At 49.6% G+C, this 17,827-nt stretch overlaps 1 protein-coding gene across 2 annotated transcripts in view; it reads right to left on the bottom strand.

Moving 5' to 3' along the window:
* IGDCC4 (immunoglobulin superfamily DCC subclass member 4) overlaps positions 1-17,827 on the bottom strand; it is a 125,666-nt gene that overhangs the window by 27,603 nt on the left and 80,236 nt on the right. For both annotated transcript variants that reach the window (XR_002095137.1, XM_019503974.1), the window contains exons 6-14: positions 16,940-17,350; positions 15,735-15,899; positions 15,068-15,205; positions 13,242-13,415; positions 12,418-12,651; positions 3,733-3,840; positions 2,284-2,467; positions 1,385-1,512; positions 421-591 (exon numbers count right to left, since the gene is read on the bottom strand). Coding sequence is in view for 1 of the 2 variants with exons in the window: in XM_019503974.1 (XP_019359519.1) it covers positions 421-591; positions 1,385-1,512; positions 2,284-2,467; positions 3,733-3,840; positions 12,418-12,651; positions 13,242-13,415; positions 15,068-15,205; positions 15,735-15,899; positions 16,940-17,350 (1,713 nt within the window). In the remaining variant the exon portion in view is untranslated. The remainder of the gene's footprint in view (positions 1-420; positions 592-1,384; positions 1,513-2,283; positions 2,468-3,732; positions 3,841-12,417; positions 12,652-13,241; positions 13,416-15,067; positions 15,206-15,734; positions 15,900-16,939; positions 17,351-17,827) is intronic.

Raw genomic sequence — 17,827 nt, 5'->3', positions numbered from 1 at the left:
CTTATCTCAGAGGCACAGCCCCATTGCTCAGTCAGCTGAAATCCCACCAGCTGCCTCTGCTTCTTTCCATCCCACTGCTATGATGCACAGAGAGCTCAGTGCTGCAGGAAGTCTGGGAGACAGGCAGCCCCCCACTTCTGGGGACTCGCCTTTCTCCTCCCATGTCCTCGCTCTCAGCACTCATAGCTTCACGCTCAGCTGTGGGTTCCCCATGGCCTCCTCTGTAGCTGGATTCCAGGGTGGCTCAGCCTCTCCTGTATGCTCCCAGCTCATTAGACTTCCCTCAGTCACCAGGATTCGTGCCTTGGAAAGCAGAGACACTGAATCCCATGAGAAGGCATCGAAAGGAGACAGGGTAAGGACAACCTGATCTGACACTTGGGTTGACACGTGCTCACCACCCTGCATTCTCCTCCTCACCTTCTCTTGTGAGCAGAGTCCACATGTCGTCAGGCTCCGTGTTGTTGGCGTTGTACAGGATGAGGTACTCCACAATGATGCCATTGGGCTCAGCGGGCGGGCACCAGTGCACCTGTACAGCATAGGGGTTTATCGGATGCAACCGGAGGTCAGAGGGAGGCGTTGATGGTCCTGAGGAGACAAGGACAAAGGCTGCCCAAACGTACACCAGGGAAACAACAGCAGACGAGGTGAACACTCAGCCCCGGAGGGATCACAGTTTCAGGAGGCCTTGAGTTCGGTGCCACCCACTCATGCAAACATGTAAAAGAGCTGTTTGCAGGTGTGGACACAGCATCCACCTCAGTGGCCTCCACATGTGAGACCTGCGTGAGCCTGGCTGGTGGCTGCCAACAGTGCGAGCAAAGGGCTGAGAGGAAGGATATGCCATGTCCAGCTTATCTGTCTTGGCTGGCAATGAAGAGTAATAATAGGAAAACCCTAGCAAAATGGCACGGCTCTGCAACAGGTACAGAGCTAGAATACTGCCAAGCTCTTCTTACGCATGGTTTGTTCTTGGGCGAGGGCAAAGGATCCTGTTAATCCCACCCACCCTTCTTATTTTCACCTTCTCTGCCTCCCTCACAACCCTGCTCCCATAACAATGGGCTCTCCACTCCACAGGAACTGGTTCAAACCTACCATCCAAAATGGGTTTCTGTAGAACAAGACTGTTCGTCCCCAGACCTAGCTCTCAGGCTCTGGTTACGCAGAAGAAAAAACTGAGGGTTAGCAAGCTCAAGCCAGACAAAGGCCTGAGCATTTCATGACATGAGTAAAAGGCCTGTTTTCACATGCACTCTCAGAATAAAAAGCATCACAAGCTGGGAACACACGTGGAGGGCAAGTGAGGGGAGATGAGGTGGGCCACGCTGTATTCAGCTCAGTGCCTGGGGGAATGTTTTGGCCACACTGTGGTACTTACTGTCTGGAAGAGTGAACCGCTCAACAACGCTGCCAAATGGCCCATCAATGCCAACTCCATTAGACTGCACTGCAAACTCATACTTGGTGTAGGGTTTTAGCCCGCTGATGAGGATATCTTCGTCAGAGCTGCCAAGAAATACATGTGCACGGAGCAGGTTAAATGAGGATGGGACCAGTCCTGCTGCATCAGAGCCTCACCAACAGCACAAGAGTCATAAAAGATGTGGGTGAATTAGGGTAGGTCAAACCCACACATCAAACTCATGACTTCATCACTAGTCTCATTCTAGTTAGGGTCTTGTTTAAAGCCCCAGCTCCTGGAGTTATGTGAGACTCTCAGCTTTAAAAAAAAAAAAAAAAAAGTAAATTTCTAGCCTTTGTGGATGACTGGCTTGCACTGGAAAGCTTGAAAACTTAACCCCATTAAAGATTTAGAATCCTCATTTAAAGGCAAATATTTAAAAAAAAGAAAAGGAGGGGGGGGAGTTTAATTTTAAAATTTTAAACCAGAACCAAACTGGTGTGGGGGAGGAGAGGAGGCATTTCTGAATATTTGGCACTGGCAATATTGCAATGGGCTTTCTTGTCAGTGCAGAGGTGCGGAAACTAGACTGCAGCACACAGAGTAGCCTGGGCCCTGGGGTCAAGACAGAGTCTGTGTTTGTCCATGCCACACCTCTGTAGTTAAGGTAGTGGACATTTCTTCATCGCAGAAGGCCACCCACCACGGACTGGCCGTCCTGACATGGGACTCAGCCACAGACACAAGTCAGAAACCCACGTTTCCTGAGCATCAGCCAAGCCACTGAGCTCCTCAGCCATCTCCCCAGCTGCTCATGTTTTATATCCCACCTGGATGGCATTCTCCAGGCCAGGTCTTTACCATCACACCTTTACCTTGTGTAGTATGTGACAAGAGAAGCATTTTTTAGCCCCCAAGGGCTGAAGCGCACAGTGTAGTTGACAATCTTGACTGTTGTAAAATCTGGCTTCTTCCACCTTAGCCAAATTGAGGTTGAGCTGTTGGACTCTGCATAGACCTGGACTGGGGGCAGCGGGGGGCCTTTCTGAACTGGAGGGTCTGTGGGATATGTAGGAAGAGGGAAAACATGCACACGTATAAATGGTACAGGAAGGGAATGGCCAGCTATCACCAATGCAAGGAGAGAAAGGAGGGCCCAATGGTAGGGTGTGAGCCTGGGGCTAGGATGACCCAGGTTCAAATTCTATGCTCTGTCACAGACTTTGTGCGTGACCTCGGCCAAGATACCTAACCTCCCCAAACCACAATCCCCATCTGTCAAACAGGAAGAGGAAGTTATAGCACTTCTCTGCCTTGGGTGGGAGTTGAGATGTTTATTCAAGTGTACATGGGGATATGTATTAAAGATGGTGAGGGACTCAGAAGTGCCACAAATAGATAGAATAAGCTTTAAGGATTCCACAAATGACCCGGTTAACACCACTAAGTAAAATAAGTAATGAAAACAAGTTCCGCATTCATCTCAATCTCTCTAGCAATGACTGACTGTGCTGCGCCAAGTTCTTGCTGTTTACTATTGCGTGCAAGGGAAAAATTATTGCATTTGCAACATTTTTATGGTACAGAGATCTGAGTGCAGAGATCAAGGCAGGCCCCTCCGAAGGGCTGACTTACTTGACCAGGCCAAGGGCAGGTAGGAAAATAGCAGGCTAAAGAGATGAACTGACTGCCCTAGAGATGAATAGCACAGGTATCCAGAGCCCAGTCCTGCATCCTTCTGCTTCTCTGTGACAGTATTTACTTTCCTTCCCTTAATATTGCCTTGTCGAATGCTGTTTTCACATTACCTTCCAAGTCTTTACGATATAAAGGGTGGAACCAAAACTGCCCTGGGGACTCCAACAAAAGTCGGGTTGGTCTGTCTAGCAATGACTGACTCAGCGAGAAAGGCTTTGAAAGGGGACAGCAGGAAAAGCTGTCTGAATTCAGAGCACCAAACCCACAGCAACAGGGACTGGGAGCCTGTCCGCAGCTTCCACCTCAAGACACTTTCTCATATAATTTACAGTGAAAAATTAATTTTGAGCCTGACAGCAAAGACCCCTCAACTCTTATGTGCCTGCAAGGGGTTTCCAAGAGACACACTGCAGTGACCTGCCTCCAAATTCTGACAGGGTCTCATGGGTAATAATTAGGCTAGCCCCCGGTGCTGGGATCACAACCCTTGTTTCTCTCACGTCCATCTCCATTGCTTTCATCCCTTTGAGAACCACAAGCAGAGCGGGACAGAGGTGACCATATGAGCAGAAAGCAGCTGCTGAAATCACTAAGCAGTACCTCAAAGACCCACAGCTGTTTCTTACCCGCTGCTGTGATGGGTGCCTTCTCTGTTTTGCCCTTCCACACTGCTGCGTAGCCATCTTCATGCTTAGTGAAAGCCACCAACTTCACCTCATAGAGTCTCCCAGGAGCTGCAGAAATCGACAAGGTTTTTGATCATACAAAAAGAAAATCCCTTGGCAGAAGTTGATCATGCTCCAAGACATCAAAGGATTTTAAAATCCCTGGGTTCCTTCCTTGGGTTTACAGGATTTCAAGTTTAAGCACTGGCTAATCTGTCTGCCCTGCAATGTGCTGTCAGCCCTTATAGAGGTGAAGAAACCAAAGCCACCAGCAGCAAGGTGACTTGCCCTGGGTCACAGAGGGAATCGGTGGCAGAGCACTCCAGATGTTCTGGACCCCCCAGTCTTGGGCCCTTGCATTTAACTACTGGAATACCCTCACGTGGCATAAAAACCCCATCGTATCAACTTCCTGCATGGCAAGAGGACAGTGCTTAAAATGCTTCAAGAGATGCTTGTGCTCATCTCGACTGGGATTCTCTTGAGAAAGTCGGAATAATCCTGGGAAAATCCATCTGGTTGCTGACCCTGAGTGCTTCACTCATATATTTTATCTCGCATGCTTTCCACAGCAATGTGGGCTCTGACTTCAGACTAACTGCCTAGGTGCAGTGCTGGTGAGCACTAAGTAATCCCAAAGACTGAGCTTACTACCAAAAAAAACCCTCTCAAGTTCCCCTCTCTCTCTCACGCACGCGCAGCAGTATGGATGCCGCCCATCCAAGATAAACATACACCCTGTACTGAGTTTATCCATGTGCGTTAATAACACCCTGGAAAATCTAGAAAAGACAGGGGGCCCTGTTCTCAAAGCCCCTCTCATTTGAGTGCCAACCCGGTGGGTGAATCTGTCTCAGGGCAATTCATGGCCTTGCTATCTCAGCGATGCGAGATCTCGCCCCCACCCCCAGGCATAGTTCTGATCAGAAAGAGACCTCATATCATCACACAGGGAATAAGATGACATTACGGAGCCACATCTGGTAGTTAGCTGCATGTCCAAAACTTCTACTGCAGTCAGCAAAGGATTCGGGTGCCCAGGAAATTACCGAATCAGGCCAAAGCATTTCTCCTCTGCAGACAATGACCCTCAGTTTTCAACAGCCAAGCAAACTACTGTGCCATACACACAAAACCCATCACAGCAGCAGCAGGAGCCTGTCCCTTTGCCAGGCAGAATCACCACCACAACATGGGGTATTTTTGGAAGGAACTCACCACCTCGGTGCCAATGGCCACGCTTCTACCGGCCCACGAGAGAGAGCTGGGCTCACAGAGCCCACCAGGGGCAGCGTCTGCCCTGCATTACAGACTGCAGCAGATGCCAAGCACAGCTCCGGCGCGCCAAAAGGCTGCTTCAAAGCTGGCTTGCCCCTTTCTTCTTGTCTTTCACAAACTCAGGCACTCTCCTGCCATGTTGGGGTACATTAGAGTCCACCTTGTATAGAGTCATTTATTTGAGGAAAGATGCAAAGTTTTTAAATAGAGACCAGCAGGCGATTATCTTCCCGGACACCCCGTCCCTTGTTGAGAAATGCAGTAAAAGCCGCCCGCAGTCGCCTTGGTTCCCTCAGCCACGCTGAGTTGATGAAGTTTGTTAATTAGGGATGTGCCCATTCACTCCCTGCCCTGATGGATCACCAGCTCCCTTGCCAAGACAATGCAAGCCACACAAAGGCTTCTTATTTATGCCCATTTTATTATTACTGCTCCAATTATGCTCCCAGGCCTTAATGGTGCCAATTACCCTGAGGGTGTTGGAAAGGCTCTTGCTGCTTCACAGCACATGTTCACATCCTGAATATAAAAACATCTCATCCAGATTTTTCTCGCTGAAAGGATCCCATAAGCAAACACGGTTTTGTTTGCCTCAAAGGCAGCACTGGAAGAAAGGGAACCGGCTGACCCGTATTCCTGCCCTCTCTGACCAAAGGGCAATTTCTGAAATGTGCCGAGACAGAGGGCCGTGAAAGATGGACGACAGAAGGGGTGGGTCCTCGGGCTCAGTGAAACATGACTGATTCACAGCCCTTCTTCCCCAGGGTGCCTGTGCGGAGTGCCACAAAGAGCACTGTTTTCTCCGCTTCACATCCCAGGAAGGCCAGATGGGAAACAGGTAAGCCATGAGGGAGTTCTGGATGTCCCAGGACACAACCTGCCTTGGAAGAGCCTGGATGATGGTGGGAAGGAAAGGACAAGTCTTCTCAAGTCAGAACAGGCTCTAACACCTGACTAAAGGAATAAGGATGTTGTCTCTAAATATCACAGGCGAGACTGAACAAAAACAGGAGCTCAAAGTTGAGCTTCTTGATCTTAAAAATGTGGCCAAATTGTCAATAGTATTAAGTAGCTCCCACTGGCATCTGGAATACAGTACAATCGGACCTAGACATGTTACAGGGGTGGGCGGATGAGAACAGGATGGGATTCAACACTGACAAGTGCAAGGTGCTGCACCTGGGGAGGAACAACCGGCACCATACCTACAGGCTGGGGAGCTCCCTTTTTGTCAGTGCAGAGGCAGAAAAGGATCTTGGAGTCATCATTGACTCCAAGATGAACATGGGCCGGCAGTGTGGGGATGCAGTCAGGAAGGCCAACCGCACCTTGTCATGCATCCACAGATGCATCCCGAGCAGGTCCAGGGCGGTGATCCTCCCCCTCTATGCGGCACTGGTCAGGCCGCAGCTGGAGTACTGCGTCCAGTTCTGGGCCCCGCACTTCAGGAGGGATGTGGACACCATGGAGAGGGTCCAGAGGAGAGCTACTCACATGATCAGGGGGCAGCAGGGCAGGCCCTACGAGGAGAGGCTACGGGACCTGAACCTGTTCAGTCTGCACAAGAGAAGGCTGAGGGGGGATCTAGTGGCCTGTTATAAACTAGTCGGGGGGATCAGCAGGCACTGGGGGAGTCCCTGTTCCCCCAAGCACTGCCACGAGTGACCAGGAATAACGGTCACAAGCTGGCAGAGGGGAGATTCAGGCTAGACATCAGGAGGCACGACTTCACGGTCAGGGCAGCTAGGATCTGGAACCAACTTCCAAGAGAAGTGGTGCTGGCTCCTACCCTGGGGGTCTTTAAGAGGAGGTTAGATGAACACCCTGCGCGGGTCGTTTGACCCCAGTACTCTTTCCTGCCATGGCAGGGGGTCAGATTTGATGATCTACTCAGGTCCCTTCCGGCCCTAGAAACTATGAAACTATGAATACTGCCAACAAGGACCATGCCCCATATCAAATGGCACTGGAAGCTAAGACCATGCTAAGCAGGAACATCTCATCACCGAAGCTTTTGGAAAATCAGGCTTTGCAGCCTGAGCCCTTACCTCCCCCTTGCTTATACTGCAGGGCCAGATGTTTGCGCTCCTGCAGCATGCAGCCTGGACATTTCATCAAACTGTCAAGACTCTCTACTGGAACTCGGAGGCCACATGAAAACAGATCTTTTCCTCACTTCCATCACACGTGTGATTAAATATAATCAGAACAATCTAGTCCATATAATTCCAAACGGGCAATCGGGATGATTGCGTAATCTATCCAATACGCTAACTACAGCGTTGCATCCATTTTCAAGGGGATTAATTTGGGCGCTAACTCTACCACTTTCCCCTACACCAAGAAATACCTGACTTCACTGAGATGACTCCCAGAGGAAGGTGCTACTTATTAGTTATAAATATGGACAGCAAAATTAGGTCCTTAGTGGTTATTTTCCTTTTAAATCGGAGCCCAGATTGCTGCATCCTGTCATTAATTATTAATTGTTGGAGTAAGACTAAGGACATATCTCCAAGTCAATGAGAGAGTTCTTGGAGCGCTACTTCTCTCAGGGTCAAGCCTTTGTCTAGATTTAGGGAATCTATGTCTGGATTAATGCTGTATTAAAACTTTTTCATGAATGAGTCTCCCACCCTGTAATGGACTTTCCAGACTGGCTACAATGGAGAGTCATTAAGGACTGTACTCCAGCCACACAATAGGCATGCTACAGTTATTAGCTGAAGGCCAGAACTGGAGGAAGCTGCAGTAGCTCTCTTACTGCAGAGGGCTGGATGATGGAAAGTTGCCCAAGGCAGGACAAAAGAGCTCAGTGTTAAAAGGGAGGCTTATTAACAGGGAGAATCCTCACAAAGGCATGTAGGAATCACTGGGCAGGAGAGAGGAGGTGACGGACAGGCTGTCATGAAAGGGAGGTCCCAGTCTGGCTATTAGCAGCAGCTCTATAAGCTGTACTGAAGATGCTGGCCCATCCCAGAGGATCCTGACTTGGGTCCAAAGAATACTGCGGAGTAGCGAGGAAACAAAGATAAGAAAATGTGGGCAGGATTTAATGCTTTTGTTTAGGTCTGTTGGACAAACACTTCGGAGTAAAGAGCAATGGTGTGTTCAGACACTCTGTGCAAAGCCCATCTGCATGTCTCTAGCTTATACCTGCCACATGCTCCTGGAGGACTCAACCACAGCCCAAAAGCCCCTGTCTCTGGACTCCAAAGAGCATTTCAGTTATGGGGGAAACTGAGGTGGCAACACCATTCCTTAAGGACCCACTCACAAAGGTCTGCACCTTGCAAGTATGCCGGGAGGCCCCAAGATAGAGGCAGCACCTGGACACCGGTTGCACTCCAGAGGCACAAAGCTTGCAGCAGAATCAGAAGCTGTTCCCTGCGAAGCGAGTGTCCTGGATCTGCAGCAAATGGCAGAATTACACAGACAACAAGGAGCTATTTCTATTTCCTACACAAGGAGTTTTCCAACCCCCTCACTTCCCACTGCTCCTTACCCAAACCCAGTCTCTCCAGCTGCTCATGTAACCCGTACTTGCTCACAGGTGAGCACCTACTCACGTGAACAGTCCTCTGGAAATCAATGACTACTCATCTTAGTAGGCACTTGCCAACATAAGGGTTGTATAAAATAGTCTCAGATTACACATATACTTAAGGTTGCATTTGGAGATGTGATTTATACCCATGCTAGCTCTCTGGTAACTAGCACAGGTCATGAGAAAGCTGTATTGGCAAAAACTGAAGACAAGACTACTACACCTTCACACACTGGTGGCTGGCCAAGGTGGCTCAAGGGCACCTGTGTGTGCTGCCTTCACACCTCCCCTTACAGTGAAGATATGCCCTTCCTCCAAATCACAATGGGCTTTTGCCTCTTGTTTCTCACTCCCAGAAGCTTTTGCCTTCTCAGCATACAACCAGCCCATCCAGACCCTTCCTCTCCCAAGGATGTGGGAGCAATCATGCGATGTGGGGAGAAAGGAGAATAAACAAAATGAGAACATCTCCAGTGGGAAGAAATCCGAGACTGTTCACAACACAAGGATAGTTAATGCACATCAACCAAATCATAAGGAAACCATCAAGACTTGATTGATGCCCAAATTTAAGGAAGTAATTATGGAGGAACAAGCAGTCTTCTGAGTATTGGCATGCCAGAGCATTTGGAACCAATTCAGATAATTCCTGAGTCACTATTAACCAGCCAGCCGGTGGTAAGGACAGCGCATGATAATATTCACATGCGGTTTCCTCAGTGTAATAATTACAGCTCTAAATTCTTCAGTAACTTGTAACTGTTAACACCCTCCAAATGCTACTAGGAGGCCCAGCCATCACGTGACTCAAGAAACAGACTCAGAGATGTCACAAGCTGTCTTTCTGTGCGTTGAAGGTCAAGGCATCCACAAGCAAGCCGTGGCAAGGTGAGACGTGTACAACAGGCCAGTGGGGGAAACGCTTGGACTGCTGTTCCAACAGCGTGGCTTGGTCAATAAAGCAAAGTTCGGTGTGACGTGGAACAGCCCCTAGGCTGGAGAAAGTCGGCCTACCTGCTGCGACTCTTGGTGGAGCAACACCAACCCACACTAGCTGGCATCTGTCCCCTAGATTCCCCTCTGCAGATTAACCAACTAGTTACCGGACACAACCACTACAATAAAGATGCATGAGACATGGAAGGAAAGGAATCTGAACAGGAGACACCCAGTTTAAAAAAAAATGCATCTGGCACGAGTGACTTCTTCCCCCAGTTCTTATTAATTGACTGATTAACTAATTACTGTGCATGGGCCTTGCTAGAGTACAGATTAATACAACCACTGGTCAGCACATACCCAACCCATACAGAGACCTGGCTAACGGCATGAACCAATGTAGGTCCCAGTGCATACACAACTAGGCAGCCACATATGACATGCATAGAAGTGCTGGGAAAGTAGCTCATTAGTTTGAGGAGCCTCAGAAGCCAACAGATAGAAAATGACTTGATAAGATGAGTACAGAACACCCCAAGAGAGATCAGAGTGACCTGGCAACCAGGTGCTGCGCTAAATACAAAGGGACCAGAGAACTCTTCATACTTTGTACTGGGCTTAGGGGTAATGTTCATGCTTGTACCATGTCTGCAAATAGCCTGGCTAGCACCATGGACCAACTGGTGATAGATGTTGGTGTCTATGTAGACATTAAATCTGGCCAAAATTTTGACACTACGAACTGAAGTTGTGACCTTTTTTTTTTGGGAACAATGAGACTGTCAGTCTGTGATGCCCCTATCTCCTGACAGCACATGTACAGGCCGTCCAAAGTGAAGGAGCCCAATGTGACCAGAAACACCTAGCCCACATGCAGCACTGGGAATCAGAGAGCAACACTAATGGAGTTTGCCCCAACAACTCTGATGACTCCCTGGATATCTACACTGTGGCCAGATGCTCTATGGTGAGCCCTTTGTAGTACAGCCATGCAAGCCTCTTAGCTAAAGTTTTTGTTTGGATCAAATTGTAGATTTTATCCCTTCTGTGCTTAGAACTGGTTCTCCAGCTATGAGCATTTATCCGTTCCGCCTCAGTTTCCCCTTTCTGTAAAACAAGGAGAGCTCTGGTTGGGGTTAATTAGCATCTAGATTTTTACTAGGGCAGGCCTCTCAGGTGTATCCTTAATTTATACACAGGCTTGGAATACACGGGTATGTGTCAGGCATGGTTCTGAACTCAATTTTTAGATAAGGCCACCCATACAGACACTACTACCATTCTGACACTAGATTTCATTAGAGGCGCACCAATATATCAGTCATATATCAGATCAGCACCAATAAAAGGAAAATTGACACTAAAGCCACTGGCTTTTCTTGGCCAGTCTAGTCAATAATGTCACCAATAAATGCCATGTGCATGCGCACAGCTACTGCATGCACATGGCCAGGAACACAGCCAGGCAGCTTGAAGAGCAGCATCAGGCCAATAAGTCTGTGGAGGGAAAGAAGCATGGGGGGGAGGGGCACAGGAGAAGAAGATCAAGGCCCTGACAGTGAGGGAGGGAGTGGGGTAGGGGCTGCCCAGCCATGGCACTGAATGCAACCCTGGGCCCAGGAGCAGAAGGAAGCCATGGGCATGTGCCCCACCAGGATTTATGTGCAGGGTGAGGGCGGGCTGCCCGCTGGGGACCCAGGGCCAGAGGCAGCACTAGCCTCTTCCTAGTGGGGGGGCTGGGGCTGTGCTCGGGACGGGTGGCAGCAGCAGCTAGCACTGGGAGGGGTGGCTATAGCCTACCAAGCTCCCCCTAGTGCAGCCCTGGCTTGGGGCTCTCCACTCTACCGCCTTTCCCTTGAGAGCCCTGCACTGCGGGGAAGGCAGGTGATGTGTGGCCAGCACAGGGCTCCCAAGGGAATGGCAGCACAGCAGTGTGCCCTGAGCAGGGGCAGCGCTAGGGGGAGCCTGGGAGTGGAGGGACCCCAAAATTACCCGCAGTGCCCCCCTCCCAGCGACACCACTGCTGCCCACCTTGAGCCCAGCCCCGGGCCAGCCCTGCTGCCAGGAGGAGGCTGGTGCTGTCCCTGGCCCCGAGCCCACAGCAGGCAGCCTACCCTCACCCAGCGCACAAATCTGGGAGGGCACATGCTCCCCACGCCTCCCCTGGGGGCGCACACAGTGGCAGGGAGCTGCCCCCCATCCCTGCACCCCACCTTTTAAGCCCCCCGGATGAACTGACTGTGGCTCCATCCCACTCCTAGCCCCGGGGGGACACTCAACACCCTGGCTGGGCAGCCCCTGCCCCAGCCCCACTCCCTCCCTCACCGTGGGGGCCTCAATCTGTCCCCCACACCCCTTTCCCCCACAGATTTACCAGCAGGACACTGCTCTCCAAGCTGCCCAGATCAGCTATTCGTCGATATGGCGGTTAATAATTGGCTATCAGTATCAGCCAAGAAAATCTTTATCAATGCACCCTTAGATTTACTCCTTAGTTAAACAATAAACTTTTACTATACTAATATTCAGGAGTCTCGGTATTTAAGTTCTGCCAAAGCCTCCATTTCAGAAGCCCTCTTTCAGAACTAAGTTAGCACTTGGGAGTATGGTGGTAGCTGCTCTTACAAAGAGCTGAAAGGAGGATTCACTTCTGCCCACAAATTTCTTGGAATATAGCCCTGCACTAAACCACTGGTGGGAGAAGCTATACAACTCATGCATATTTAGCAGACTCAGTAGTATACAGCAATATATATATGAAGGCATCACCAACAAATAGCCATGAGCCTTCTTAGCAGTTCTGGACTATGACTTCTATACCATAAGAGATGGATAGCATGAAACAAATGCACACTGGTAAAGAGAAAACTTAACCAGCTAACCTAGTCGAGTTAATTCATACTGCTTCACTTTCTTCTTTAGCTTTATGGGCCCTACATCCCAGCTCTCATCTTCAGCGGCGTCTGAGGGGCTTTCATCACTGGCTTCCTCCATTCCCACTTCTCGGTAGTACAGTTTGTAGCCCGATATCTGGGCATGGTTGGCTGGGGGTTGCCACGTTATCAGGAGGGACTCCATCCTTGCTCGCACTTTTAACTCAGTCGGGGCAAATGGAACTAGAAGAACAATGAGAAAGAGAGCATGTTTCAGAACTCATTAGCAGGTCCTTGCATCCTGAGGAGCAGTTTTCTTTCCACGTCTGATAGGCAGGCACAGTTATGAGTCTATTGCTACACTGGCCTACACCTCCATAGCAAGGGACCATGACAGCAGAGACTTGGTACTATGGTGGAAGCTGGCAGGGCAAGTCTGACCTTCCCTAATTGGAGCTAGCTTCATCTCAGTCTTTAACTGCCCATGCACTGGCTTCTGATTCAGCTTTGCATGTTGGTTTGGCTACCCAGGCATTTTTGATGGGCCTTTGCACCTCTTGAGCAGTCTAAGGAGTGTCTGAGGTATAAAGTACCACCAAGCTATCCAGCTTGAGGACAAGGGCAAAACATATTGGTCCCCTATAACAGGGAGCTACAGGTAGGGCTCTAGCGCAATAGGGATTCCACACTAGATCACCCTAGTGTCACCACAACCTAGCTAGCCTTGGTCAGGCCACTTGTCCACTTTCCAGTTAGGGTATCAGGATGTTGCCTTCCCACCCTCACATCACAGATAAGAGAAAGGAGCCATGCCAAGCATACGAGCACCTTACCGTGCGTCTGGTTGTCCCTGTCAGGAGTGCGATGTTGCGTCCACTCCGAGGGGGTCCCATAGCCCATGCTCGTGCTGGCTGCTATGCGCACTTTGTAGACTTTATTGGGATGGAGTGAGTAAAGGGTGATTTGTGTCTCATTTGCACCAACTTCAATGGAGGAGATCTGATCTGCTGGGGCCAAGGGGACACCAGTTAAATGTCTCCATCCCAGGCAGCGTGAAATTTGCTCCTGTGAAGACGGCCAGCAGCTCAAGGTCTATGAAAGAGGTTTGGGCGAGGTGAGAGACTTCTGTGTGCTGTGGCTTTCTCTCCAGGGCCAATCTCCCTCAACATCTCCTGATCTAACCCTGATCAGGAAATGTGCCCAAACTCTCAAACCTGCAGTCCATGGCCCCCTTCCTGCCCTCATTCGGAGTGACATTCAAAACTAAAAGACTCCCCTCCACCCCATCAACATCCAATTTGGACAGAGCTGAAACCATGAAACAGCGGGAGGCAGTCAGAAATCTGACAAGAACAGTCAACAGGTGAAAATTCCCACCACTCAGATGGCAGACAACTCATGAGCATTCAAGATAGCAGTCAACTTGTGAGAGCAGCCAACATCTGTGGCCATCATCTCATATTTCAGTGCCTTCCTAACTGCATCCAAACATTAGCCTTGATTCAACCTCAAATTTGAACCAAGCACCTCAACCCTGATTCCAGCCTAAACCTTGTCCCAACCCAGATCTGAACACTGCCTTCTCATCCTGTCGTGGGTCATAGGTGTTTTCAGTGGAGCAGTTTGAGACTTGCAGCAAAGCTACCACAATCAGCCTAGCTCGTGATGCAAAGCGCCTCAATGGTAAATGCAATGCCCATACTTAAATGCTTGAGCTTTGAGGAGTTCTGGCACAGATGTTTAACACTAAGCTGCCAAACATGCTGCCTGTGCTGCATGCATTTCCAAAGGGTTGCAGTGAATATCAGGTGCTGGGCAGGCATTTTTGGGTGCTGGGTAGGAAAAATAAAAACAAGAACCAGGTGTCTTGGTGCAGAACACAAACACAAATCACAGACGTGGGAAGGTAGCTGATACTTTGCCACGTGCTCTGACCCCTACTTGGCAGGAAGCATGTACCCTGGTGTGGAGAGGCTGCAGCACTGGCAGTGTTGGAACTGCAGCATTAGACAGTGCTGGAAGCTAGCACAGATAGAACCAAAATGATTCTTTGCATACAGCATAGGAAAGCTTTCCTGGCCCCGCTGAACACTTATGGTTTTGCTTAACGATATCAATAAAACCAGGCAAAGCCCAAACTTGGAAACTGCTATGTCCGTACTATGCCAGGATCTTTGTTTATATTTTACCATAATGGTCTGCTTTATTAGAATTGCTTTTCAGGTTAATCAAATCCACCTGCCCTATAAATATGAAACTCCTTTCAAAATACAGATAGTGCCAAGGACAGTCGAACGCTGTCACTCCACGTGGGTCATGTTAGACTGCACCAAAGGAAAATCTCAGTCCAGTTACCCAGGAGGTTATATCCACAAACAAAGCAATGGTAGTTCTCAGCAGACAAAGGCCAAAAACAGAACGGGATATAGGACAAATCTGCTATTTAATCCTTTCAAGGTGAAGTTTAAGGCCTTTTGGTATGAAGGACAGGGGAACCTGCACTGCTGTATGTCTATCGGGGCAGACAGAGGACTCCAATCCCTGTGTTTCAACCCTGGAGCCTTCTCCCAACACTATGTTCACATATGATACACTCTGGAGAACTGCAGTGCAAGCTACATACTCCAAGCTCTGCTTCTCATGTAAACTGTAGCCTTACCTTCCTTGAGGGTGCAGTAGTCAATTTTGTATTTTGTGATCCTGCCGTTGCTCAGCTCAACAGGAAGGGGCAGCCAGGTGACTCTGATGTCGGCAGGGGTTGTGCTTGACAAGGAGAGCTGAGGGGCTGCACTAGGCACTGGGAGAGAGGCAACAAAAAGAGATGAGACTTCTCTGCAGTCCGCAAGCAACAGCAAACAGCTACTTCCATACATGTGACTGGAGATTAGCTGTAATTTGGAGCCTACACATCTATACACTGGCACCAGTTCTTATTTCTCTTACTGTCCCACTCCTCCAGTCATGAGAACCCTGGTTGCTCTCTACCATACACTACCATAACTGCTGATAACCTGCTGTTGACAAGGATGCTAACCCTGGGCTCCTCACTGGTTCAGTGCCAGAGGACAGGGTGCGTGTCTGGGAAAGACAGATGATATACCCCCTGCATGGGCTGCCCTTATAACCTAGGGACAGCAATGGCACCTACACTGCTCTATCGCACAACATTCACAGACAGTGACCAGACTGCTCCGACAGCATGCCTGGATTTCAGAGAGCTGAAGACTGCATCCCCCATTGCCTATCTCCCTGTCTGTGGAACATAACCATTTCAGGACAGGCAGAAGTGGGTTTCAGAGACGCCAGCCTAGGCCTGCTCAACACACCATCCTCCAGTGTCTGAACAATGATGGGTGTGGATGTCCGACTCGCTCCCAGCTGGGAGTAAGCGACCACATAGAAGACGTAGTTGGTGCTGGGCTCCAGGTCTTTGACTTGCAGCTCCGTGGTGTCGTTGTTGACAGCAAACTGATACTCCACATTATCTGTTCCTAGGGACAGAAGTCAGAGCGCTCAGCAGTGAAGCGAGCAGCCAGGCAGTCACCAGCGACCTCCCTCCAAATCCCTTCTCCCATGGCCTCTTTGACATAGTTACTGCTTAGCCCTTCCCTTCCCCCTGCCAGCCTCCCCCAGGATCTGTCACCCATCACTGCCCAATGATGATCAGACTTCAATCTCCAGGAGGGAATTATCGGCCAAGCCCTAACTCTACCTCCGCGCATTTAAATGTTACTCACGCAGCCATGGTACAGCCTTCTGAGTGTGCTCAGAAGGGCAGGTGTGGCTGCACAGACTGATCTGCCTAAGGACCAAAGTGCCTCTTTGGCAGCTATACAGGGATGCGCACCAAGCACAGGCATGCAAAGGAGCCAAGCCTTAGGGAGCCAAGCCTCTGATTCACATCATAACTCCACATGCCTAACCTTAGACATCCAATTTGGATCATTTTAGCCAGTGGCTCCAGACACAAAGAACAACTCTGAAAATTTATACAGTTATTGAAGGAAAACATCATGGTAGAAGTAATAAACATGGCCTCTAAAATCTGCTGGGTGGAAGAATGATCGAAGGGCACTCACCTGCCCAATATGGGTGCACAGTAACTAACGGGTGCCATGCACTGCACGTGCGCAAGTGGTTATGCAAAGCTAAAGAAGGTCTCTGGTCTTTTGGTGCCAATAATGGCAAGCACAGCAATGCTGGATGAATTGAGGCTGAACTACTCTGAAACCCCTCCGACACACCAGACGGCACTAATCTACATGGGATGGTGATGATGTTTCAATAGGCACTATTTTTCTGGAGGGGTGTTGCAAAGCCCAGGCTTCTGCTACCTGAACTATCTTGGGCTAAACACCTCATTCCCCCCCCACCCCTGGCTGAAGGATGAGATAAGCAACAACCAACAGGCACTTTTGCTTCTGCAGCCCCAGCCACACTTTCTCCTGCTCCTTGAAGGGCCCTGTCCTACCTAGCCCAAAGGGAATACAAAGCCTTCGTATCCCTCCCCCTGCACACAGACAGCATGTACCTGCAGCCTTCTGGTAATGCAAGGAGAAGCCAATAATTTGCTCGCTGTGGTATTCTGGGCGCTCCCAAGACACCAAGACTGTCGTGCTGGTCAGGGAGACAGCGGACACCCTCTTGGGAGCGCTGGGCAACCCCTCCCGCACGATGACCGAGAGCTTGGCTGTGGCACAGGCCAGGCCCAGCCTGTTTTCCGCCATACACTGATAGTAGCCAGCATCCTCCAGCCCAATCTGGTTGATCACGAGGCTGCCGCTGCTCTGGATTTTCACACGTCCATTGGACTGGAGAGCCTCCCCATTCTTCAGCCAGTGGAGGGCAGGGGCTGGCTCCCCTTCTGCTTTGCAGACAAACCTGGCAGTGCTGGCGCGGGTACGAGAGATGGTTTCAGGGGCCTGGGAGATGCTGGGTGGAGCTGGAAGAAGAGTAAGGAGAGAAATCTATAAGAGAAAAAGCAACACAAATCCCTGTCTTGCTGCTCCAAGCCAAGCCTCATTCTATCTCTGGTCCCAAGCAAACTCTAATTTAGGTTACATCAACAAAAAAAAAAAGAAAATCTGAAATCTGTATCGACTCATATGCTCACAGCTGGGTTTCCCCGTCATATTGAAAGTTAATTGCTGATACCCATTTTCACAGGGGAACTTGGCAAGGGGGGGAAAAAAAAAAAAAAAGACTTTAACAAGGAAAGAAAAAATGTAAAGGTATTATGCTGCTGAGAAATCTTCCCTAAACCAGACAGTAATTCATTCTGATTATGTCCCCTCTCAGAAACAGCAGGGGCTGTGAGCATCCTCTGCCAGGGAGCTCCTGAACACAACTCCAGGCCATTGGCAATTACCCGGAGTCATATTTGTGTCCAAAATGTTTCTTCTCACCACTCACCAAGGCC

This window comes from Gavialis gangeticus, unplaced genomic scaffold (assembly GCF_001723915.1).
Source record: "Gavialis gangeticus isolate Ggan-Ray unplaced genomic scaffold, GavGan_comp1, whole genome shotgun sequence".
In the NCBI taxonomy this organism is placed as follows: domain Eukaryota; kingdom Metazoa; phylum Chordata; order Crocodylia; family Gavialidae; genus Gavialis; species Gavialis gangeticus.
This window is presented reverse-complemented; position numbering and strand designations above follow the sequence as displayed.